Genomic DNA, 26,467 nt, shown 5'->3' on the forward strand with positions numbered 1-26,467 from the left:
TCGACTTCTATCCCAAATGAAAAATATCTGTCCATTTATTATGCTGTGCCCGTGTCGAGAGGCCCTTTCATGATATCTTTAAATAGGCAAGCTATTCTGATAAACGATAGCGATAACAGAGAAAAAAAAATCATATGATGATATAAAAATAAGGCATATGATAATCTGCAAATATGAGCAACATCTTATTTTTAACTCTAATATACACTATGCATCTCAGCCATGGAGACAACTGTTCCCCTTCTGTCACTCACTCGACGTTGTGTCGATTGTAGTGACACAAGGGGTCTCTTCTGAGAGCCTTTCGTACCTCTGAACTTGAGAAAAGGCCAATGTCAAATTGGCAGACAGAATTTGCATGCTCCGCCCCGGACATTCAGGGTATAAAGGGGAGCGGGGGAGCTCATGTCAGACAGATTTTTTAGTTGTGTGATCAGCGAGCTGTGTGTCACAACGGCTTCACCCACCTCTACAAGAGAGCTTCTGTTGGATCTGACGGCGCATTCCAGCGGCTTTCTCCTCTCTGCACGCTGTGCAGACTCTGCCCCTGGGCGCTTCAACAGCGCTTCTCTCATAAAAGAGTTGACTTCTATTTATTTTCCTCTAAAAGAGTTTGTTTTCTGGTAAAAGAGCAACATACACAAGCGGTCGTTGAACGTCCTTTTCAGGACTTGTCTTTGTAAAGATGCCCTTCCACCATTGTGTAGTTCCTGGATGTGGCCGGTATCTCTCCAGATCCGATGGTCATCGCTGGAGCCAGGTCTGCAGGGCATAGATAGATCTCTTTGCCTCCCAAGACAACTCCCACTGCCCGCTCTGGTACTTCCTAAAGGAGGCCCCTCGGCACAGACGCGCTGGCACACAGCTGGCCCCAGGGGCTGCGCAAGTACGCATTTCCCCCAGTGAGCCTTCATGCACTGGTGCTGTGCAGGGTCAGGGAGGACAAGGAACAGGTCACCTTGTTGGTTCCTTATTGGCCCACCCGGACCTGGTTCTCAGATCTCACGCTCCTCGCAAAAGCACCTCCCTGTCAAATTCCCCTGAGGAAGGACCTTCTTCTCAGGGACGGGGTACCTTCTGGCACCCATGTCCAGACCTCTGGAATCTCCATGTCTGGCCCCTGGATGGGACGTGTAAGACTTAAGCGGTCTACCACCTGCAATTGTAGACATGATCAACCAAGCCAGAGCTCCATCTACAAGGCAGCTTTACGCCCTCAAGTGGCGTCTGTTCGCAAATTGGTGTTCTTCCAGATCTGAAGACCCACAGAGATGCACAGTTTGGTCTGTGCTTTCATTCCTGCAGGAGAGGCTGGAGGGGAGGCTGTCCCCCTCCACCTTGAAAATGTATGTCGCTGCTATCGCAGCCCACCATGACGCAGTAGATGGCAAGTCCCTTGGTAATCATCATGACAATGATTATCAGGTTCCTTAGAGGTGCCCGGAGGTTGAACCCTTCCCGGCCAAGCCTGATCCCCTCCTGGGATCTCTCAGTGGTCCTCTCAGGTCTTCAGAGACCCCATTCGATCCGCTTGAGTCAGTCAAGCTCAAAGCCCTCTCCTTGAAGACAGCCCTTCTGATCGCGCTTGCTACCATCAAGAGGGTTACACCTTGTGCCCTTCACCAAGCTTATCCAGTGCGCCTTCTCTCCCAGGTTAGCCAGTAAGCTCTCGCTTCCTGGACGCTCTTCATCCCTAGCCCTCTGGCTGCGGATTCAGCAGAGGAATTTGCCACCAGACCCACCACGAGTCACATAACATGGGCAGTACATGGCGTTTTGAAGTGGGACCCCTTGTGACACTACAGTCGACACAACATCGAGTGAGTGACAGAAGGGGTACATCATGGTTAATGTTGTAACCTCATCGTTGTGTTCCCCTTGCCATGTCACTATCCCTACCACTGTAATGCACCATAACCGTATTCTCGGCTCCTCAGTGAAAACCTGTCTGACATTCGCTCCCCCGCTCCCCTTTACACCCGTATGTCATGCAAATTCTATCTGCCAACTTGACATTGGCCTTTTCTCAAGTTCAGGGGTATGCAAGGCTCTCAGAAGAGACCCCTTGTGTCACTACAATCAACACAACGTCTCGTTCCTTCCATTATGGAACGAAGGTTACAACAGTAACCATGACATTCAAATGTATAGTCTATTATTGAGGCTAACATCTTACTCTTGTCTTTCAACTCTGAAATATCAAAATGACTCCCAAATAATTTTGTGAATTTTTGGGAGGGTTACTGTAGGAATTGTTGGGAAATCGTGCATGCATCTGATGTAATTATTCTGTTCAAACGGGATAGACAGTCCAATATTTTGCAGCTAACAGTAATTTCTCTACTGCCCCAAACAATTTTCTTTTTTTCTCTAATCTTTCTCCACTGTTAATGCATTAGAGCTACTGAGTGCTGATGCAGAGACATGGTATTTTTACTGAACGTAGTATGGAACAGAAACAAGATCATGTGTAACACCAGAAAATTGAGCTGAGAAAGAACACAAGGCAACAGTGAAACTATTTTAAGCGTTAGACATCTCCAGCACGGTGAGGAAAGGCACAATTAGCATTTCCACTTGAGCACAGTACAGCACGATTACAAACTGTTCTGTAAACGTGCTTAACCATGCCCAACAATTTGCCAATGCTAAAGAAACTCGTTTGTTTCTAGGTAGCTGGCAAATTTAGCTATGGAGAGGTTTATAAAGTTTGATGAAAAAATAAATAAATAAAAAACCAGTGTATGTTTGGTCTATCTTCAAGATTTGAATATGATGGTTTAATTCATATGGCTTAAATTAGCCTACATACAGTATATTATTTGTATAATATATTATTATATTACTTGTATAATATTATGTCACTAAATGTCCTTTTTAGCTAGTGAGGCAACCTTTACCTTTTTGTGTGTAATTTATGTGATTTTCTGAAGTTAACTTTTTCTAATTTAATCATATATATTTTTTTATTACAAATGATATTATCAGCATAATAGCTTGAGTGAAAATGTTTAGCAAAATCCAATGATTATGATATTATCATGTCCTCAATGTGAATTTTAGTGCTTTAATGAAAGAAAACCTGTCATTTTGTACAAAATGATTTAACACAGTTAATGCACAAATGTGCTTATTTGATTACTGATCACCAAATTGTGAATCTTAAATATTTCTTATATTTTGACAATATAATCAATCACTAGCACGCAAGCAACAGCGAGAGAGGAACAGGCTATTTTATTTATATGATGTTTTTCGCACCTGCATTCCAATCTACATCTTGATGTAATCCTTTCTCATGATCACACATTGGGTTCTCTTACGAGAGGTTCTCTCGTATTGCGTAAGCTAGCTTACGCTACGGGAAAGATTCATCTTTTCTGAGATATTGAAGCCAAAAAATTATCCTTAATTTTGTATCATTTGTCAACGCAGTGCAGCAACTGCAGACCTTGAGCGGGCTAGCTAGCGAGCTCATTGGTTGCTCTGCGGCAACTGCTGCAGCCTATAGACGAACTTGGGTGAACTCGCGTCCAATGAGAGGCGTCCGCGCGCTTACTGCATCAAAGCCCGCCAAAATGGGCGTGACTAGAGTGCATATAAGCGTAGTTCGTAGGCTGGAACCCTGATTTTCATCTCTTCAGCGAAGCTCTTCGCATCTCTGAACTGGAAGCTGCGTCGCCGTTCGAGGGGCATCAAGCAAGCGTGGACAGCGCTCGAAGAAGCCGGCCGTCTTCGCCACCTTCAGCCGTCCTGCGAGCTACGCCATCCGGCGACGTATCCTTTTTAAAGCAAGCTAGTTCTTACGAACTTCACAAAAGAGTACGAGCGTCTTTTTAAAGATGCCTCGCTCCACTTGCGCCTCATGCCGCGCCCCTCTCAGCACCGGAGACCGCCACGTCATCTGCGCTCTCTGCCTGGGAGTGGGGCATGCAGAGCTCGCCCTCGCTGAAGGCGGATGCGATCTCTGTGAGGAGCTGCCGATGTCGACCCTGCGGGCTTGACTCGAAGCACTCAGGACCGAAGCCGCCGCGCCGCCTTCCATTCAGCCGCGCAGAAAAAAGCGCCGCTCTCAAAGGCTGCCGGAACCAGTGGTAGAAGCGATAGCCTCGCCGGAGCCCCTCCCTCGAGCATCGCCTTCACCCTCCCCGCCCACCGGGGCCAGCGCAGTTGCCGCCCGGCGGCTGCTCTGCTGCCATCTCGGACGAGAAGCGGAGGATATGGGCTGTTCCATCATGGCTTCGGACAGCGAGGAGTGGTCAGGCTCACACGCCTCCTCCTCGGCCCAGGAATCCAGCAGGACCCGCGCCGAAGTCGAAGGGGAACTAACGCGCCTCCTCACACAGGCCGTCGACCGCCTCGGGTTCGAGTGGTCACCGCCCCCTGAGCAGGCTCCCAACAGACTCCACGCTGCACCTTTGCCCGCCCTCCGCGAGATGGCGGTCTAAGCTGGTGCTCCCGTCTAAGGCCTGCAGAACTACTTCCGCCTGTGTTGGCCGCGCCTATACCGCCGCCGGCCAAGCCGCATCTGCTCTGCATTCCATGGCCGTCTACAGACAGAGGCTGTTTCAGATCTCCTCGTCGCGCTAGCTCCTCTGCAGGCCGCCCACGTGACCAGCCTCCTGCACGAGCCTCTTCACAGCGCCCAGCTCAACAAGCCAGACTTCTCAGCGTCGACAGGGCGGCCGCCCTCGATCGCGCTCAGACAGCCGCCGCAGACCGCCGCCCCCCTGCGGGCCTCGGCCTAAAATTGTGCTGAAACCTGAGCAACCGAAGTCCTCCTAGCGTTGTTGAGAAAACGACGGCTCAGTCCCGCCACGGCCGGACCACCGTCAAAGCTTCGCCCCCTGTCAGTCCCCTTCTCTCAGGCTACTGCAGTGGTGGATTCAGCAGCCAACAAGCCGGTGATACTACCCATTTGCCTGCAGTCAAACGCCGTTTTCACGGCAACCCAAAGAAATCTTGTAAAGAGTAAACATGCCTTATGTGTAGAAAATGTGCCCACAATCCAGTGCTCACCCCTACACACAAGCATTACACATCCCGTGTCCCTATCAGAGCACACTCACATAAAGCGGTTACGACCCGCTCAAGTGTTAGAGTTAATAAACGCGCCCACGAGCCCGTGTGCGCGCCCCTGCCCGCTCTGTCACACGGCCAGCTGTATGTAAGTCCCGTACGCCCCCTGTCAGTCCCCTTCTCTCAGGCTACTGCAGTGGTGGATTCAGCAGCCAACAAGCCGGTGATATTACCCGCTTGCCTGCACTCAAACGCCGTTTCCACGGCGACCCAAAATAAAGCCTTATGTGTAGAAAATGTGCCCACAATCCAGTGTTCACCCTACACACAAGCATTACACGTCCCGTGTCCCTATCAGAGCACACTCACATAAAGCAGTTACGACCCGCTCGAGTGTTAGAGTTAATAAATGCGCCCACGAGCCCGTGCGCGCGCCCCTCTTCTGCCCGCTCTGTCACACGGCCAGCAAACACCTTTCCGCATGTAAGTCCCGTGCCCGTGACTATGCTCGCGCGTCACTTATCAGATGTGACTCTTTCCCCATTTACCCCAATCGGGAAGTCACTCACAGAACAGCCTGTCTCTGCTGTCTGCGAGCAGTCATGCATAAACACAGTAAGCGCGCTCACACATTCTGTTCAGCGCGCTGTGTGCGGCAATCAGGGCGATTTGGCCATTCACCCTCTAGCATTACGTTTCAAAGCGTGGGAAGATATCCCAGGGATATCCGAATGGGTGTTAAGCACAATAAAACAGGGCTATTTGCTACAGTTCGATCGCCGCCCTCCCGCTTCAGAGCTGGCTCGAAACTACTGTGAACACGGAAGCAGCCTGCATGCTTCGTTCAGAAAAAGCAAACCTTCTGTGCAAAAGGGCCATAGAGAGTGCCACCTCCTCTGAGCGAGTCGGGGTTTTTACAGCCGCTATTTTCTTGTCCCCAAGAAAGACGGCGGCCTCAGACCAATATTAAATCTCAGGGTTTTGAACAAAGTGCTTGCAAAAGACCGTTCAAAATGCTTACAATCAGGAAACTCCTCGCGCATGTGCGCCAGGGGACTGGTTTATTTCTCTCGATCTGAAAGATGCCTACTTTCAGATTCAGATAAATCCCCGTCACAGGCCATTCTTGAGATTCGCCTTCGACGGCCAGGTTTATCAATACACCGTCCTTCCGTTCAGCCTGTCCTTAGCACCCCGTACTTTCACGAAGTGCATGGATGCGGTGCTCGCACCCCTGCGGAGTCAGGGTTTGCGAATTCTGAACTATGTGGACGATTGGCTGTTTTTGGCACAATCACATACGGAGCCTCTGTCTCACAGGACAGTTCTCCTCAGTCATCTGAACAGTTTGGGTCTTGCAGTCAGTTGGACCAAGAGCTCACTACAGCCCAGTCAGGCAATTTCCTTCCTTGGAATAGAACTAGACTCCGTGGCAATGACGGCTCGCTTATCTACACAGCGCGCGTCGTGTTCAGCGACTAGCCGCGTTTTTTCAGATGAACAGCCTCACACCTCTGAAGAAATTTCAGAGAGTGCTAGGTTACATGGCCTCAGCTGCAGCAGTACTTCAGCTGGGTTTACTGTGCATGCGCCCGCTTCAGCACTGGCTAAACACCCGCGCGTCTCGCCGGGTTTGGGCCACAGGCCGCCAGCCAATCAGAGTGACTCAGACCTGTATTTCAGCTCTGCAGCCCTGGACAGTGGCCGAGTGGTATCAGCGGGGAGTGACGATGGGAGCTGTATCTCGCCGAAAAGTCATCTCGACAGACGCGTCCAACACGGGTTGGGGCGCGGTCTGCGAGGGCTCTCCGGTCTTTGGCCTATGGTCAGTTCAGGAAAAGCTCCTTCACATAAATTGTCTGGAAATGTTAGCGGTCGAGTACGCGCTCGTGCGCTTCCTCCCGGTCATTCAGGGTCACCACGTCCTGGTCCGTTCGGACAACAGGTCTGTGGTATCCTATCTAAACCGTCAGGGCGGTGTCAGATCCAGGAACCTCTTCCATCTGACGAAACGCATACTGAGTTTGTCCCAGCGCCACCTGCGGTCGCTGAGGGCGATGCACGTGCCAGGCCACCTGAACGACGGCCCAGACAGACTGTCCAGAGACGATATTCCCCCAGGGGAATGGTCCCTGCACGCTCAAACAGTCCAGACGTTATGGCACATATTCGGCAGAGCAGAGATAGACCTCTTTGCGTCAGAAGAGAACTCTCACTGCCCAATATTTTTCTCGAAGCGAGGACGCAGCTGGCCCAGGACTGGCCCAACCACCCGCTTTACGCCTTCCCTCCCGTTTACGCTATTGCCACAGGTAATGCAGAGGATCAGGAAACTTCGCCACTCGGTGCTCCTCATAGCCCGCGCTGGGAGAATCAAACATGGTTCCGGAGCTTACGCAGCTGTCACTGACAGCCCCGTGGCCCATCCCAGTGAGAGCAGATCTCCTCTCTCAAGCTCGCGGCACGATCTGGCATCCCCACCCAGAGCGCTGGGCGCTGCACGCGTGGGTGATCAACGACTACCCGTCGCTTTGCCAGAAGGAGTAATGAACACTATCATACACGCTAGAGCCCCTTCCACGAGAAGACTCTATGCGTCAAAATGGTCTGTGTTTTCAAAATGGTGCACCGACAGAGACCTGGACCCACGGACATGTGGGGTGTCGCCGCTTCTCGTGTTCTTACAAGAGCTGCTGGATAAGGGCAGATCCCCATCCACGCTCAAAGTGTACATGGCGGCCGTCGCGGCGTTCGCTGAACCCCTGCACGGCCAGTCACTGGGAAAAAATTAGCTGGTCATCCGCTTCCTCAGGGGAGCTAGAAGGATGAACCCCCCGTGCCCCCCATTGGTTCCTATCTGGGATCTTTCTATAGTTCTCGAAACTATGAAAGCCCCCCCTTTCGAACCATTTCAATCCGCGGATTTGAAATACCTTTCACTCAAAACCATTTTTCTGACTGCCCTGTCATCAGTCAAACGTGTGGGAGACCTTCACACGCTGTCTGTCAGCGCTGCGTGTCTTGAGTTTGGACCAAGTGACTTCAGGGTCATTTTAAAGCCTAGACACGGCTATGTTCCCAAGGTGATCGGTACTCCTTTCAGAGCACAGGTCATTTCCCTATCGGCGCTGCCAGCATCCGATAGTAAACGCGACGCCTCTTTTGCCCAGTCAGAGCACTGAGATTGTATACTGCGCGCTCCGCCTCTTTCAGACACTCTGAGCAGCTTTTCGTTTCGTTCGGAGGGCGCACCAAAGGTCTCGCCGCCTCGACACAGACACTGTCTAGATGGATAGTGGACGCTATTGCTGCCGCATACACGTCAAAAGACCTGCCATGCCCGTTGGGCATTAGGGCTCACTCCACTAGAGGCATGGCCTCCTCGTGGGCATGGTCCAGCGGGATTTCCATTCACGACATATCTGTGGCAGCGGGCTGGGCTTCCCCCTCCACCTTTGTCAGATTTTACAATCTGGAAGTGCCCGCCCTGCAGGCAAAACTACTAGCGGTTTAATACGCTACAGCTCCCCTGGTGAGCTGCACTGATGGGACTCATTCCACACAGACCGCTCTGTCGTTCCCTTCCCACTATGTGCTTATGTATCACACACACACTGGCCCGCACTCTTGCCGGCCAAATATTATTTCCCCACTCACAAGGGCTCCCCCGGGTCCACCCCCCTGGGGTTCATGCAGTGGATGCTTGGCGCGCACGACGTTGACAATGGGTTCCCGTAGCGTAAGCTAGCTTACGCATATCTGAGAGAACCTCTCGTGAAGAGAACGTCTCGGTTACCTACGTAACCTCGGTTCTCTCTAGATGAGGGAGCGAGTATTGCGTAGCCGGCCGTGCTTCAGCGCCACGAGCGACTTTCGCTTCATTCAATGAAAACCAGGGTTCCAGCCTACGAACTACGCTTATATGCACTCTAGTCACACCCATTTTGGCGGGCTTTGATGCAGTAAGCGCGTGGATGCCTCTCATTGGACGCGAGTTCGCCCAAGTTCGTCTATAGGCTGCAGCAGTTGCCGCAGAGCAACCTATGAGCTCGCTAGCTAGCCCGCTCAAGGTCTGCAGTTGCTGCACTGCGTTGACAAATGATACAAAATTAAGGATAATTTTTTGGCTTCAATATCTCAGAAAAGACGAATCTTTCCCGTAGCATAAGCTAGCTTACGCAATACTCGTTCCCTCATCTAGAGAGAACCGAGGTTACGTAGGTAACCGAGACGTTTTCAACAGCAGAATGGGAGACTAAACACTTTTAAAGTGTGACGAGACGCGCGCTGCGCATGCAAGCCTTTTGCGCATGACAAGCAGATCAACTATTTAGCCCTTTTCGGTGAATCGCACCAGCAAAATCCTTAAACTTTATTTCCAGGTTTAATTTATATTTTGAATAGACTTTTGAACCCCAAGATGTAGGTTTATGTTTTCTCTTTTAATCATTTAATGTAATTTTGAGTGTGACTATGGTTTAAGGAGGGTGTGCCTGTATGCTGGATGGAAATCTTAAGGATTAATAGTGGTGTTTTCCTTATTACATTACGTGTTGTTCTGAAAGCAAAAAAAAACAACAAGAAATGAAACACGGCATTAGGCTGTCATCCGTGCAGCCTGACAGAAGCAAAGCGTGCGTGTTCACTTGCGTGATTAACTGAAAGTGAAGCACTGCCAGCTTGTGATGCATGAATGGCTTGCACGCACTGCACAAGTCTGTTGGGTATACTGCAGTCTTGTCACATTTTAATTATTTGTTAAGCCTCCCATTCAGCACATAAAAAGTCACTGTGTGATCATTAGAAAGGATTACATCAAGATGCAAATTGGAATGCAAGTGCAGAATTGAAAAAAATTAGATTGTCCTCTCATTTCTCGCTGTTGCTGGTGTGCCAGTGATTGGCAATGAAGCACACTGTTTTGCATCGGGAACCGTGCGGCTCGATGGTGCAAAAGCGACTAATGTTTTTGATGTTTCAGGTCAGGTAAACATGTGGTGCCCTGACATTTTATTTGAGAAACCCAAGAGAAAGGAGATAATAATGTGATTAAAAGGATAGTTCACCCAAACAATTAAACTTCTCTCATTATTTACTCACCCTCATGCCTTCATAGAATGACTTTCTTTTGCAGAACACAAACAAAGATTTTTAGAAGAATATATCAGTTCTATAGGTGCATACAATGCAAGTGAATGGTGATCAAACCTTTGTAGCTCCAAAAATCACATACTCATCAGTTTGTTTACATTATATGAATGTTTCATGATTACATAATGCTAAACTGAACATTGGTTGATGTAGTAATATTTGTTAATGTAATTAACACTGTCTTTCATTAAAACAACATTTTCATTTTCATAATCCTTGGGTCTTCCATACCACCATTTATTTGCTTTCTTTTTTTTCCCCATAGTCACACAGCAAAGAAGCCATATGCCAGTATCAGCTCAATCTCTGTTTCTCCACATGGAAAGCTTGCTGAGCTGGACTGTTATTTTTCCAGTCCCTCTGGTTCACAGCATGCACCCTCAGGGCTCTGCCATCCCAATTTGCAACGTGCCACTCTACTGCAACTTTCCATAATGTTACATTCAACCTCCACAAAAAGTCAATGAAGAAAAACCCAGAACTACTTTTCACAGCCTGATCTGATAAAAGTGACAGAAATATGGCAAAATTTTTGCTAAATATTATGCTGTTCCATACAAGTATTGAGGCAGTACCAAGGTGAAATTTACACTGTGTGAGACACTAAAAGGAAGTTAAATGTTCTCCCAAACAAAAGAGTTTTTTTGAGATTAATGCTCTATTGAGTTTTAAATCAACAAAACCAACCAGCCTACCCTAAACCGTGTACCTAAACCTAATCGATAGTGTAATAAAACAAAATGTGACGTGAAAGAATGCAATTACTGAAGCAACCACGTTATTTTCTGGTGCCTCTATGACACTTTTGGATAACATGTCAACCCACGTGCATTTCAGGGCTTGTACCCCAATCTTTGGCGCTTCAGTAGCTCTACCGCAAAATTTGATCACACTTGAAAAATCTTATAAATGTAGTTGGTTATGTAATGCAAACATTCAAATGTATCACCTTACAAGGCATGAGCCATAGTAAAAGTGTTTTGATGTCATAAGATAAATAGAGTGAGAAACATGGTGGAAAGCGAGTATTGAACTAATGATCTGTCGTTTCAATTGTGATTTGTGTGAAATTATCATTAATTGTGCACTATAAAACTTTGCATTGAACAGGTCCAGGAAATTACTGTAATGTACCAGTGCTGTATTGTAGAATAGCAATTATCAACTGTATATTTTTTAACCTGCAATGTTTGTTTGTTGTCACCATTTTTTACCATTGCTGAGTTTGTATGCTGAGTGTTGATATCTGTGTGTACTTGAATGCCAACTTTACTAAAAGTTTGTGCAATAACAGATCAATCGTATCACAGCATGACCTTGCAAGAATCACGACCTCATTGTTTAATTACAACAATTTGTTTTCTTACAAATGCACAATATAGTGTAGACTACACATCTTGATCAGGCTTAGTAAATCTCTAAATTAAATACATTTTCTGTCACAGTGCAAAAAATTATGTTCTTAAAAGCACAACTAAGTCAGATAGAAGAAAATGTATTTTACTTTAAAAAAGTCAAATTTGCCATTCAAAGGGAACAACAAACACCACAATGGTGACTTTAAACTAAATACAATTATCTCACAATGCAGTATGATATTGTCATTTCTGTTTTAAAGTAATGTGTTGTGTTATAACATAAAATGGCATAGCCTGCATTGATTTTACAGTAGAATAATGAAAGCAGTGTTTTATTGTAAGAAATGACTGTTACATCTTGTAAAATCCTGGCAATTTGTTACAGTGTGCATCATACATACAAGGAGACACATAAAAAAATAATTTTGCAATAATGTCGGAAAGACCTCGGACATTTCCTTTGGTGATGCTAGTGGCATATAAATGTAAAATTCCAGAGTCATGTGGCATACCACTGGTATACCACCAGTGGTATTCCACATGACTCTGTAATTTTACACATATCAAATAACAATAGTTTTGAGTGGTCATTTTATCATTTTGATGATAATGGTGGATAATTATCTCAACCCAGTCACATAAGAAGTTGTTAGAATGGTATGAGATGACGAAATCATAAGAAATGGTACAAGTTGTCCAGTATAAAATCATATGACTTATTATTGTTGTTATGAAGTTTAATCTCTGACACAAAACTAAACCTAACCATAAAGTGTAACTCCTTAACCAAACTCTTAACGCTATATAATGCCTTATGTATCAAATATGATACACAACGTTTGATGGCTCCTGTCACACTCTCTGTTCAAGCTGAAAAGCCAAAAAACTGACAGTGTTGATTATATTGAAACTGATATTTTAAAATGAGTATTTGCTAAACAACTTCTGCTTGGTTAAAACTTTGTATATTATTTTATTGAAAAAGCATGTTGGAATTACATGAATACAATTTTATCCAATAGGCTTTTGAGGTATATCCTTCAATCACCGTTACATTGCATTAATGCCCACTATAAAATTATTATTTTTTAAATCACAGAGCTTTGAAAATTCTGACATGTACTTTTTATAATATATATCTAAAGTGTTAACTAATATGTCTGTGTATTGTTATATATGTAGCCTGCTCTGTCATTATAAGATCTTATTTTTTTACATTACAAGCTATAATGATGTCCTCTTACCCCTTACAAGTTCCTGAGACCAAGTGAAAAAAGTTTTACAATTTCCCTTTTTTAAGTGTCAGTATAGTGTTTGGTGCATAAAATACATACGATAAAAACTGTTTATCAAAAAAAACAAATATATATATATATATATATATATATATATATATATATATATATATATATATATACATATATGTGTAACCCGACACACACACACACAAGTAGAGACAGTCACAATGATGGAAAACTGCTTTATTGTAAATAAAAGCAGGCGAAGGTACAAACAAGGGGCAAATCCAGTGAAGAGTAGTCGTGGGAAGCGTAGGGGAAAAAGCCGGGGAATCAAAGTACAAAGAGGGCGAGGACGGGAAAACAGTTAACAACTACGAGTTGGCAAGCTAAGAGGTGACGAGTAGGGAGGTCAGGACTAGATGAGACTAGCAGGGGCAAAACTAGACGGGACTAGCAGGGCAAAGGTACGGGAAACTAAACACAATACAATACATACAATAACCAACACCCGTGAAACGGAAGTGCTGGGTATTTATAGGGGAAGGTGCAGGTGTGAACAATGAAGGTGACGAGACGAGTGCAGGTGAATCTAATGTGTGGGGATAGGATGCTGCGTGAGTGTAGGTGGTCATAATGTTCTGGGGAAGCGAGTGCGCCAGAGGGGAGATAGCTTACGAGCAGAGCTCGCAATAGCATAAGGAGCGTGAGTGCTCGAGGGAGGAAAAAAGCGTCACGCGCTCAAGGGGCGGAGCGAGGGAGCGGGAAGCGAGCACGCTCGCGGAGTGTATGGGTGCGTGCTCGAGGAAGCGGAGATGGGGCAGAGGAAAGGGGTTCGTGACAGTACTCCCCCTCTGAATAGGGCGGCTCCTGACGGCCGCGCTCGGCTGCAAGGAGCGCGAGGGAACAGAACGAGCGTGTGAGCTCGTGGGGACAGAACGAGCGTGAGAGCTCGAGGGGACAGAACGAGCGTGAGCTCGCGGGGGCAGAAGGCACAAAAGGGAGATGAAACAGTCCATGGGGGTCAATGGGCAGTTCAAGGCAAGGTCAAGGGGAACATAGTGGACAGGCGGGTTGTCGGGAGGTCTAGGGGGCAGCCATAGGGCAGAGACTGGGTCAGGAGGTCTGGAAGGCGACTGGAGGACAGGGACTGGGTCCGGGGGTCTGGAAGGTGAGGCCACAGGACCGGAAGAGGCCACAGGACAGGTAGAGGAACGGTAACAAGGGGAGCAGGCAAGACCCAGTGAGGAAAGGTTTCAGGGGCGGAGCCATGAAAGGCGGAGTCGTGGAGGACTTGGGAGACTGAGCCTTGGAAGGCGGAGCCGTGAGAGACTTCGGCAGGCGGGAATTGAGAGACAGAAGAGGCGGCCGAGGGAGGCTCGGGGGCTCTGGAGGCAGAGCCGAGGAAGGCTCAGGAGACGGAGCCGAGGGAGGTGGAGTCGCAGGAGGCCCCAGGGGCGAGGCCCTGGTGGGCTCTGGAGGTGGAGCCGAAGGAGGCTTTAGGGGCGAAGGCCTGGAAGGCTCAGGAAGTGGAGCCCATGGAGGTGGCGCCGTAGGAGGCTCCAGAGGTGAAGCCCTGGAAGGCTCTGGAGGCAGAGCCGAGGGAGGTGACGCCGTGGGAGGTGGCACTGTAGAAGGCTCCAGGAGTGAAGCCCTGGTAGGCTCTGGAGGCAGAGCCGGGGGAGGTGGCGCCGTAGGAGGCTTGGGAGGCGGAGCCGCAGGAGGCTCGGGAGGCGAATCTCTAGAAGACTCTGGAGTCTTAGGGAGCAGAGCTGTAGGAGGCTCGGGTGGTGGAGCCGTGGAAGGCTCAAGAGGCGGAGCCCTAGGAAGCTCTGGAGTCTTTGGGAGCAGAGCCATGAGAGGCTCGGGAGGTGGAGCCGTAGGAGGCTCTGGAGGGGGAGCCGTAGGAGGCTCGGGAGGCAGAGCCATAGGAGCCTCTAGTGGCCGAGCCCTGGGAGGCTCGGGAGGTGGAGCCGTAGGAGGCTCTGGAGGGGGAGCCGTAGGAGGCTCGGGAGGCAGAGCCATAGGAGCCTCTAGTGGCCGAGCCCTGGGAGGCTCGAGAGGCTTGAGGGGGAGCCTTGAAAGACTCGAGAGACGAAGCCCTGAGAGGCTTGAGAGGAGGAGGAGCCCTGAAAGACTCGAGAGGGGAGCCCTGAGAGGCTTGAGAGGGGAGGAGCCCTGAGAGACTCGAGGGGCGGAGCCCTGAGAGGCGGAGGAGCCCTGAGAGACTCGAGAGGCGAAGCCGTGAGAGGCTTGAGGGGTGGAGCTATGAAAGACTCGAGAGGGGACGCCCTGAGAGGCGGAGGAGCCCTGAGAGACTCGAGAGGCGAAGCCGTGAGAGGCTTGAGGGGTGGAGCCATGAAAGACTCGAGGGATGGAGCCCTGAAAGACTCGAGAGGCGAAGCCGTGAGAGGCTTGAGGGGTGGAGCCATGAAAGACTCGAGGGATGGAGCCCTGAGAGACTCGAGAGGCGAAGCCGTGAGAGGCTTGAGGGGGTGGAGCCATGAAAGACTCGAGGGATGGAGCCCTGAGAGACTCGAGAGGCGAAGCCGTGAGAGGCTTGAGGGGTGGAGCCATGAAAGACTCGAGGGATGGAGCCTTGAGAGACTCGAGAGGCGAAGCCGTGAGAGGCTTGAAGGGTGGAGCCCTGAGGGACTTGAGGGGTAGAGCTCTGGGAGGCTCGTGAGGAGGAGCCCTAGGAGGCTCGTGAGGGGCCCTTGGAGACTCGTGAGGCAGAGCCCGGGAGGGCTCAGAGGGGCAAGCAGAACCCGACAGAGCCGTGGGAGGCTCTGAGGGTGGAGCAGAACCCGGCAGAGCCGTGGGAGGCTCTGAGGGCGGAGCAGAACCCGGCAGAGCCGTGGAAGACTCTGAGGGCGGAGCAGAGGTCTGCAGAGCCGTGGAAGACTCTGAGGGCGGAGCAGAGGTCTGCAGAGCCGTGGAAGACTCTGAGGGCGGAGCAGAGGTCTGCAGAGCCGTGGAAGACTCTGAGGGCGGAGCAGAGGTCTTGAGCACGAGCGAGACTGGGAGAAGGGCCTCTTCCTTCTCTACGTCTCGCCAACAGGGACGTGGCCATGGGGCGTTGAGGCTACAGGCTGGCTCAGGGGGTCGAGGCACAGGCTGGCTCGCTGACCGTGGCAGACATGGGCTGGCTCACCGGCGTGGCAGGCAGTGGCGCTGGCTATTGGCCGTAGCGGCATGGCGCTGGCTCGTTGGCGTGGCGGGCATGGGCCCGCTCGTTGGCGTGGCGGCATGGCGCCGCTCGTTGGCCGTGGCGGGCATGGGCGCTGCTCGCTGGCCGTGAGCAGGCCTGGGCCGGGACTGGGGCCGTGTCAGGCTTAGGGACTGGGGCCGTGACAGGCTTAGGGACTGGGGCCGTGACAGGCTTAGGGACTGGGGCCGTGACAGGCTTCAAGGCGGGGGCCGTGGTAGGCTTCAAAGCGGGGGCCGTGGTAGGCTTCAAAGCGGGGGCCGTGGTAGGCCTCGAAGCGGGGGCCGTGGTGTAGAGCGCTGGTTCAGTATCTGCCTCCCCCACAGTAAACGAGGAACCAGCGTACAGTAGGGCGAGGTCAAGACTAGATGAGACTAGCAGGGGCAAAACTAGACGGGACTAGCAGGGCAAAGGTACGGGAAACTAAACACAATACAATACATACAATAACCAACACCCGTGAAACGGAAGTGCTGGGTATTTATAGGGGAAGGTGCAGGTGTGAACAATGAAGGTGACGAGACGAGTGCAGGTGAATCTAATGTGTGGGGATAGGATGCGCGTGAGTGTAGGTGGTCATAATGTTCTGGGGGAAGCGAGTGCGCCAGAGGGGGGAGATAGCTTACGAGCAGAGCTCGCAATAGCATAAGGAGCGTGAGTGCTCGAGGGAGGAAAAAGAGTGTACACGCTCAAGGGGGCGGAGCGAGGGAGCGGGAAGCGAGCACGCTCGCGGAGTGTATGGGTGCGTGCTCGAGCAAGCGGAGATGGGGCAGAGGAAAGGGGTTCGTGACAATATGATGTGCTGAACAGAACTGTGATACATTTCAATCCATATTTATAGACCAAGGAGAGGAAGTTGTCATGGTCAAACTCTCAAACATTTGATATCTCTGAAAAGCCCAATGAGTCCTCTGATAATACCCCAATATTTACCACTGTAGCCTTTATGAGCTAAGAGAAACGTAAAAAACAAATGTCCTACACCAAAAATTATAATTGCTGGGCCTCAGGAGGACAATGACCTGTAGAGCCTAATGTATAAAATATGAAAGAAAACTTTAATGGTTTAATGTCAAAAAAAATTAATTTTCTGACAATTCTTTCATATGTCAGGCTTTAAAGTGTTAACCTAACCATGATTTTAATTGGGAGGAAGGGGGGTGTTCTATGGAAGAACACATCAGGGTTTGGAAAAAGAAGACTGAAGAGTATTAGAGGTTATTATCATTCATCAGTCATTTGTATTGTATAAATAAATATGGAATGAGTAACTGAACGTGTACACAGAAGTTTTCTTTGTTAAAATAAAGTGTTGAATAGGAGACTAGCTAAAATGTTATTCCTGTACTGTATCAATTTGGCTCCTATTGGATTGAAATTAATATCTTTTCATACAATCCATGTCATACAATATCCAACGATTTTGCCATATTACACAAGTTATTATAAGTTGTCATGAGACGATGATGATTATCTCATGGTATGTTTACCTTGTCCCTGATGCCCTGTCGAACTGATTCCCTCTCCGCCTCCATTTTTGCGTACTTCGCCTTTCTCTCTTCCTCCTGTTGCCTGAGGGCTTCCTGTCTTTCTTCCTCCTTCCTCTCTGCATCAGGGTCCTTTTCCTCCTCACCACCCAGCATTTTCCCCATGTCTTTGGTCGCCCCTTTGAGAGAAAGAAATGCATTTAAATTATGCTTTGAATAAAGCTTTTATCCAAAGCAACTCACAGTCCATTCAAGGTATACTTTTGATCAGTTTGTGTGCTCCCTGGGAATCAAAGCCATGACATTGACATTGCTTGCATTGTGCTCTACTAGTTGAGCTTCAGGAACACTGAGAAAGAAATAAGAACAGGAAATCCATGAACAACATATCACAAAGATTTGTAGGATAACCTCTAACACAAGGTGCTTTGAAAACTAATAAAGTCTTTTTTATTTTCATTTTATTTTTATAAATACCCTCAATGGCGACTGCTCTTTATCAGTAGGACATGCAAGTAGGACAGGCACCCATAAGGACTATGGGTCAGAATTTTACAATAAAAGGGCTCCATTAGGGCCATGAGGTCAAAAGATTTTGACAGAGCAGATAATAAGTTCTGATTGCATCCGCAACCTCCATTCATCAATCATCCAGTCACTTGTTAACGTTCCATAGAGTGAGTATCTGTGATGCTCTGTGTGTCCTTCTGGTGGTCAAACCGTATTAATGCTACGTGATGTTACATTGTGTCAGGCGTACTTTTGTAAATGAGGGTGTAATTAGCTTTTATCAAAAGACAAGTGCTCAAAATCACACAAAGCAAGCTTGGAATTACCCTGAATGAACAACCAGCGATTGTGATGTCCTTACAAGCTGAAGAGTAGATCAGCTGAGCGTGAATATGTCATGAAAACAAGGGAGTGCTAATACTATGCCAGAAGACAGGACTCTGTGAGCTTGCCTGAATACATAATTTATGGTGTTTTGTTACTTAATTTGTTAATGTTGAAATTTTGTATTGTTGCACTTTCCAAATTTTTCTAATTTGAAAGTCATTTTAAATAAAAGCATCTTTCAAATTAGTAAATTTAAAGCAGAAAAAGGTAAAAGGTGGCAAAATGTTAAAAACAATCATAAATCATAGAAATCACTAGGTAAAAATGACAGTCTTGAAAATAAAGGTTCTTCCATAATAATAATCTTGAATAATCTTGAAAATAAAGGTTCTTCCAAGGAACTTTTTCCTTGTAGTGGACATATTTGTGACCATCAGTGGGGGAAAGAAATGGCAGTGGTTGAAAAAATACCTGTGAAACGACTTCAAGAAATATGTCAATTATTGCATTTGATCCATGCCAAGTCTCAGGAAATATTTTTACAGGTCAGAAGTCAGCACAAATATTGCCAAATTTGACTTTCGGGGCATCTATATATTTGTTTTACATGCTTCATCTTCATATACCGGTGACTGGCAAGTATATCTGCCTACTTTTGCCGAATTTTGCCACACCCCACATTGCCCTATCTGCCGCAAACTGATTGTATTTGGGGTTTCGGCTACAAACATTGTGGTGCAGTTATACAGTGACGTCACATTAAATTAGTCAATAGTTGAGTTGACTGTTGAGTTCAATATTTGGTTCTTTGGTGAGACAAAAATACAGGTTCTTCAGCATATTGCAAATTGGTTTCTGCCCAGAGGAACATTGTATTTCTCAGAGGTTGCCCTTTCATATCTCAGAAAATGTAATGGAGATCTCAGTTGCATCTCATTTAGGGATCAACTTTGTCTCAGATGTTTAACCTAAAATTATTTTGTAGGAATAAAAATAGATACAAATGCAAACACAACCTTTCTGTGTTTCTTAGGCTGACTTAGCAGAACAGAAGTTATCCAAGTTCATGCAATATGTATTCATGTCACGTCGGTCTGTTCTGGAAGACAGAACGCCATGTAAATGCATGAGGGGTTTTGTTTTCAGTCCAGGAGTTTTGGTCTTCCCGGATCAGCAGTTGTGTGCGGCACAATGCCATTGCCCACCAGCCCATGAGGTCTGCATTCAACCTGCGTGACATGTGGTCTCACATTTCCCGCTCTCTAGAAATTGATTTTAATGAGAGCTGGGCCTTTCTGACAACAGAGACATGTGCAGACTTCAATCTTCAGATCTAACGATTCACTCCTCTTTTATCAGTCTGGGCTGTTCGTTCACATCATATCTGCATGAGGGTTGAGTGAACCAGGCTGCATTATCCTCTGGAAGAGGGTGGTGAAGATATAGCAAACTGATTTTCACCACACATTTACAGCAGACTGACACAACTTTATAGTTGATGCCTGGTTTATGTGCAGCGAAAACTGTTAATGAGTAGATCACAGAAAGTGATAATTACTTAACACGACTTTGTAAAGGACAAACTGAGAACATTCTACTGTACTGTTCAAATGTCAACATGAAATCAAAATGGACCCATGTCACTTTCTTAAAGAGCAACATGCAGGTTGAATTTATAACTGAATTAATACTTTATATTGTCTGCAGAGGTCTTTTAAAAACACATATGTAGAAATTATTAATGAAATCTCATTTGATGTAGAGATTTTGATGAAAATGTGCTAGGCTCTGGAATACGCCTTTCCCGCTATCAACGCGTCATATGACGTACGGCGAGGCAAATAAAAGAGCTCGCGGTCAGCTCTCATTGTGGGTGTTGATGTAGTTAGAGCAGTACAGAAAGTTTTAGAGAAGCCATAATGGTAAATTATTGTGTTTGTGCTGGTTGCACGAATTCCAGCATGTCAGGACATCGTGTCCATCATTTTCCTTCTAGGAAAAACAAGGCTTTTCAGTCTTGAGTGCGTTTTGTGCAGGTGAAGAGAGCAGACTTCACTGCCGTGTCTGTTACCACACACTCGGTCATTTGTGGCGCACATTTCACTCCGGAGAATTACCGACCTGGAGATTTGTTGGAGTCTCGGATGGGATTTCGGAGTAAGGACCACGTGAGGCTGATTACTGATGCTGTTCCCTCGGTGGACTCGATGGAATCAAGTCCACCGTCAAAGTGTACACCGGATTTTGGCGCGGGCTGGACTGGAGGACAAAGTGCTAACGTTAGCAGACATTCTGTGCAACGAAAACGAGGACTTAGCAGAGTAAGGCTTACTTTTAATTATTTTAACTCTTAATTTGCTCATAATTATAGGCCTGTGGGCCATCATAAGCATGTTCGGCCACACCGGAGAACTCGGTTTCTTCATTCGCATCCATTGTAACCTGAGCTTGAACTTGACCAGACTCCCTCGCCCATCGTCACTTCCGGTTAGTGCTTTATAGATGCGGAAGTTATTTTATCACAATTTATCTCAAAATATCGTTAATGGCTAAATATATATTACTCCAGTTCAGAAAATCTAGTTGTTTTATCATCAACATACACTATGCTATATAGGGGTGTCCAACCTGCATGTTGCTCTTTAATGCATGTTTCTGGTCTTATTGTGTGCAGCTGATCAATGCGTGTTATACTCCAAATAAAAAATTGTCTTTTTAATCTTTCATAAATATTTTATAACACTGAAACGACTTTCCTTATCAGCTAATGTGATGTAGGCTGTGTGCCCTATTGGTTCATATTAACCAATAGCCAAATAGCTATTTAAGCATTGTTTTAGGCTATTGTTGTACTGCAGGTAATGCAGCCTTTCAAATTTTTTGCCAGTTTAAAATCGGTCATCAATAATGTAATACATTTTATTTCATTAATTGTGAATAATGATCAATTGGCAAATGCACTATCATTGGGATATGTTGAGATGCTCTCAATGGTGAACTTGACCTTCAACCTCCACTTCCTGATCTAAAATTCTTCTTTAAAAGTGGATTCCGGTAGTGCTTTGTGTTGGGAAGAGTCCTTAACATTGCTTTCAAATTCAGGTCTGGCTCCATTCTGTTATAATAGTATTTTTGTCTTAACTTCCGGTAAAACACCTAAACATCATAAAAACAAGAATAATGTACTAGAGAATGACATGAGATATTAAGTCTTGTTTTCAGAGAAATCTAACAAAAGTTGGTGGGGCTAATGCTTAAATCAAGAAAAAACTATTTGCTAATGGGGTAAGAAAAATAAACTTGTTTTGCTTTTGAATTAGGTATTTTTTCGTTACCCATTTGGTATTTTTTCTTTTTATAGGCAGAAACATTACTAAACTTTGTTAAATTTCTCTTAAAACAAGACAAAATATCATGTCAATATGTCATGTTGCTTCTTAAAAATATATATATATATCTTGTTTTATGAACGTGTAGAAAAAAGCATAGCCCACTTTTCACAATCTAATCAATTATCCTGTTTCACATGGAAATATGTCACTCTTTGAAAGTCAAATGGGTTGTGAATCGCCATTGCATGTTGACTTCAAATTCTGCTGAAAGATGAGCAGTCGTAACAAGAATTTAACGTATATCACAAACTGATCCAATTAACTTTTCAGAGTGACTCACTTCAACTAAATGAAACCACTATCCACTCTTGTATTACACTGTGCAGCCAGCAATTCAGCTCTAGCACAATGAATAGGTCATAATTGTACAACTATGATGTGGTCTAGTTTAAACCATTCATATCCACAAGAACAGCAGGCTTACAGCAGCTCAGAAAACTGCCTCAAATTAAGTTCAGTAAAGATTGAATGTGTTTGTACAAAATTGAAACATTTAGAAAGCCCTTGATTTCAGGAAAGTTGACTAAGGGATTTCATTTTAGGGCAAGATTAACCTATAAGAATTGCCTCAACAGCAACTGAAACTGCCCACTGGGGCATCCATGAAAAAGATTAGCTGACATAACTGAAAACTTGCTGTAACTGAACGATTCTGTAGAGAGCTGTCATCTTGTATTACCAGTTGTTTGGAGCAGAGAGTATATCCCTGCACTGAACAGCTTTAGCAAACTTCAGGTTGAAATTGAGATTGCTGGTGTATTTTCTGAGAGAATATATTGGGCTTGGAGAAAGTCAGATAGTGCTTCACTGCAACACATATGGTTGTTGAGCAATTGAACTCACTATGAATCAGAGTTTCCAACACTTAAACAAGTGACTCGATTACTTTATTTGGTTCATTTACATGTATATCTATAAAGAACCGATTCCCCTAAATGATTCAGTGTTTCCAGTGCTTCATTGGAGAGAGGACAGTTTAGTCTGTGTACTTCCCTCACCTCCATTAAATGTGACAGTTTCACTTCCTTCAAACATACATAAATGCATCAATTCTCAATAGCTAATTTTCAGCTTTCTCTCAAAGCGAAGTTTTTGAAGATCACAGGCAAAAGCCGCAGCTTCCCTCTCCCGTTTGAACTCCAGTGTTTTTCATTGTCTGTTTTTAATTAGAGTTGTTTTCACTCGCATGGCACTGGCTCTTGTCTCCGTTCCTCTGTAGCACACTGCTGTTAATCTGTGCTCCTGAGGCTAATTAGCTCATCTGATAGTGACAAAGTCGTTGTGCCGCCGTGTGAGACAGCAGCGCTCTGAAAACTCTTAACGGCGTCTCTGTGCAGTCTAGCACTATATACTGCTCAGCCAATCATGCAAACCAGACCAGAGTCCCTTAAGTAAATCTCTTCATAACAAGCAGCTAACCATACTAAAGCTAACAGGGTTCGAGGGCTTCTCTATGTGTCATCCTGCGCCTGTCGGCCGAGAGGCACAGAGCTCTCTGAAAAACATCAAATTGATGCTTGAGTTTTTTTAAAATGGCACAATGTGGACTTAAAATGCACTGTGTCGCATAAAGAGAGCATGTTTGGTGAAGTATGTGTCTGTTTTAGAGGAAAATGATGAAGATGGCATACTTGACAGGTGGCATATCCTCATATCTTTGTGCAGTTGACAGTATGTGTGTATGTGTGAGGAAGTGTGGGTAGATGAGAACAAAATGTGCTTCTCTTTACCCTAGCGTGTTTAAATTTGTGTATTGATAATGTGTGTGTCTCACAGAAATGGAAAATTGTTATATACCCATGTGTGTGTGCAGTGGCGAATTCTCAGGGCCAGCAAAGCCTTCTCTGCTGGTCTAACATGCCAAATAAATAAAAGAAATCTCAATCACCTTTTTTCCTATGTATTTATAATTGCTTTCCACTCTTAATTAATCTGCCAACAAATAGAGAAAAACTAAAAGTTTTTTCAGAATTTATTCCTTGATGCTTACAAGCAAAGTGTGACAACTGTTTCACAAATCACATACCCGAAGCAGCACGTGAGTTTGAGCTCCACCCCGTTAGGCCTTCAGAATTTCCACAGAATCCCTCAACAGTGCAAACGAATGAGCAACTAAAGTCAGATTGTCAGATTCATCAGCCAATCAGATTGATTTGTTTGTTCTTTGTGGGTGTGGTCTTTAGGATATGTCCCAGTGGAAGCCTTCTTGTTGGCCTTGAGTGACGCAATCACGCTTTAAGTGACGTACGTAATTTGAAAGCAAAGCGCGCGAGATCATCATCACTGCCACTATCGCCGTTGAGAAAGAGATCATTATGGATTTAAAAACACGAGATGTTCTTCATGACCGTGTGATTGCTTAATTTATTAATCAGGAATGGAGGACTGATTTTGACTTCAAGTAAATTGGTAAGTGTTTTTTGCATTGTTATAGCAACATCAGGTGTCTTCTAAGTGTAAATCATACACCTGAAGCACAAATGCTAGCGCTGCAGCATTGTTTATCAGTTGGGTTGCTTGGAGACATCTCTAATGAGAGTCAAACCCCTGCTAAACTAACTGTTGCAGTTCCAAATATCAGGGAATGGAATGCATTTGTGTTCGAAGATATCAAGTAGAAATATCCCACATCCAACTTGAATGGAACGCAGCATTACCGTGTACCCTGACGAAACAAAATGTATTGCAAGCAACATTTAAATCGCAAATATTATTAGATATATTTTTGTAGGTATTATAGACCTTCTTGGAAGATTCATATGAAAAATTATGATTTTTGACATTCATTTCACAAAACTAGGCTTAAAATTAGGCTTGCTTGAGCATTGAGTGTCGTTTCAAGTTCTGGCTTTTGTGTGTGAACATGTTTTTAAAATGTTATTTGGTATTATTAGTTGACTGCCATGTAATGTATGATAATTCATAGTGAAAGTGTGTTTTCTTAATGGCATGAATCACACTGAAGGCCTAGACTTTGCTGTGTGTATGGCTTTGTGTATGACAGTATATACTGTACAAATGTAGAAATATGTCAAGCACATACGATTGAATATTGCATTTTGTTACAGACAAAAGTTTAAATTTGGTAAACTCTAACCTGCAAATCTGTATGACGAGAAGATGTATGACCAATCAGAAGATCAAAACATTACACGCCGATCTCTCGGCTCAATACAAGGAATACATATTCCAAAACTGTGTGTTTTAATTGTTGCTAGACAGTGAGCTGACAGCATATTTTAACAAAAAAAACAATCAAACTATGCACTTCTTTTATATTTTTTAGATCTATTTACAAATACATTTATTTATTTCACAATTCATTTGCATATGCAAATAAGCAAATTTATATAACTTAAAAAAAGTAAAAACCTACACTTCTATAAGTTAAACCATGAAGAAAATATGAGTATTGGGGACAGATTGCTGCCATTATTTGACACTAATAGCCAGTAGATGGCTGCAGTCTTCTATGCAGCAATCTACTGTGTAGTAACTCTAAATGTTATAACAAGTTATGCATTTAGATATATATTTAGACTAGAAATTGAGACTAGATTTCTTTTAAAGTTTTTTAAAGTGTCAGTTTTTGCAATAATGTCACAATATGCTTGCAGTCAAACCTGACCTGGTGTTACAAAGAGAAGTCAAAATTGTGTTACTAATTATTTATTTCAAACATAAAAATGTAATAACTTAAAAGTAAATTAAGAAAATGAACAGTAATAAACAGAAATGAAGTCCTATTGGTCCTAATGGACTGAAGATTTGTGTATAAATATAAGTCTCTGGTTCGCTTGTTCTCTCGCTCTCTCTCTCTTTATCTTTCGCTCTTTCTCTGTGTTTTTGTGTGTGTGTGGTATACGAGGAATTTTTTTTAGGTAACAAACTAGTAATTACAAGGGTATAATGCTATAAATGTGGTTTATGGGGACGTGTGTGTGTGTGTGTGTGTGTGTGTGTGAGCGTGTATTTATCACTTTGTGGGGACCAAATGTCCCCATAAGGATAGTAAAACCCGAAATTTTTGACCTTGTGGGGACATTTTGTCGGTCCCCATGAGGAAAACAGCTTATAAATCATACAAAATTATGTTTTTTGAAAATGTAAAAATGCAGAAAGTTTTCTGTGAGGGTTAGGTTTAGGGGTAGGGTTAGGTTTAGGGGATAGAATATAAAGTTTGTACAGTATAAAAACCATTATGTCTATGGAAAGTCCCCATAAAACATGGAAACACAACTGTGTGTGTGTGTGTGTGTGTGTGTGTGTGTGTGTGTGTGCGCGTGTACTTGCATCATGCGTGTGTACATGTGTGTGTGTGAAGGTGATCACTGAAGGACTGTGATGGGTGACCGAGTCCCCCGTGGAGCGCGGGCACGTGCAGAGAGCTGCAACTCAAGGACTCTGTGTTCCTCTCTTGCTCCATCTGTCTTTATCTCACACCTGCTTAACACCCAGGGCCCAGCGCCACACCTTCCCCCTACAGAGGCATTACCCTCCACCACAAGCACAAATATCACATGCAACAACCAACAGCACCACCTCCACAGCAGCACACAGAATGCAGGGATGGAAACCTTCATTATTGTCCATATGTTAGCCGTAATCACGTGTGTCATGTGATGTCTTTAATCTGTCTCTATTAAATTATGATTAATAATTTAATAGGGACTTTGTCTTTGTGAGCCTCAACATTTTTTTTAAAATAGGACCATCCTATCTCATAACTCCAAAACAATGATGTTTAAATATTATTAATAGCTGAACTTTTGAAAAG

The 26,467-nt window shown here is 45.4% G+C and overlaps 1 protein-coding gene across 1 annotated transcript in view; it reads right to left on the reverse strand.

Annotated features, from left to right (window-relative positions):
• Window positions 1-26,467, reverse strand: part of LOC127663346 (complexin-1) — a 79,152-nt gene that overhangs the window by 5,673 nt on the left and 47,012 nt on the right. Inside the window, exon 3 of the mRNA XM_052154890.1 lies at window positions 17,465-17,640. Within this exon, the coding sequence (XP_052010850.1) occupies window positions 17,465-17,640 (176 nt within the window). The remainder of the gene's footprint in view (window positions 1-17,464; window positions 17,641-26,467) is intronic.

The sequence above is a fragment of the Xyrauchen texanus genome, chromosome 23 (assembly GCF_025860055.1).
Source record: "Xyrauchen texanus isolate HMW12.3.18 chromosome 23, RBS_HiC_50CHRs, whole genome shotgun sequence".
Classification (NCBI taxonomy): Eukaryota; Metazoa; Chordata; class Actinopteri; order Cypriniformes; family Catostomidae; genus Xyrauchen; species Xyrauchen texanus.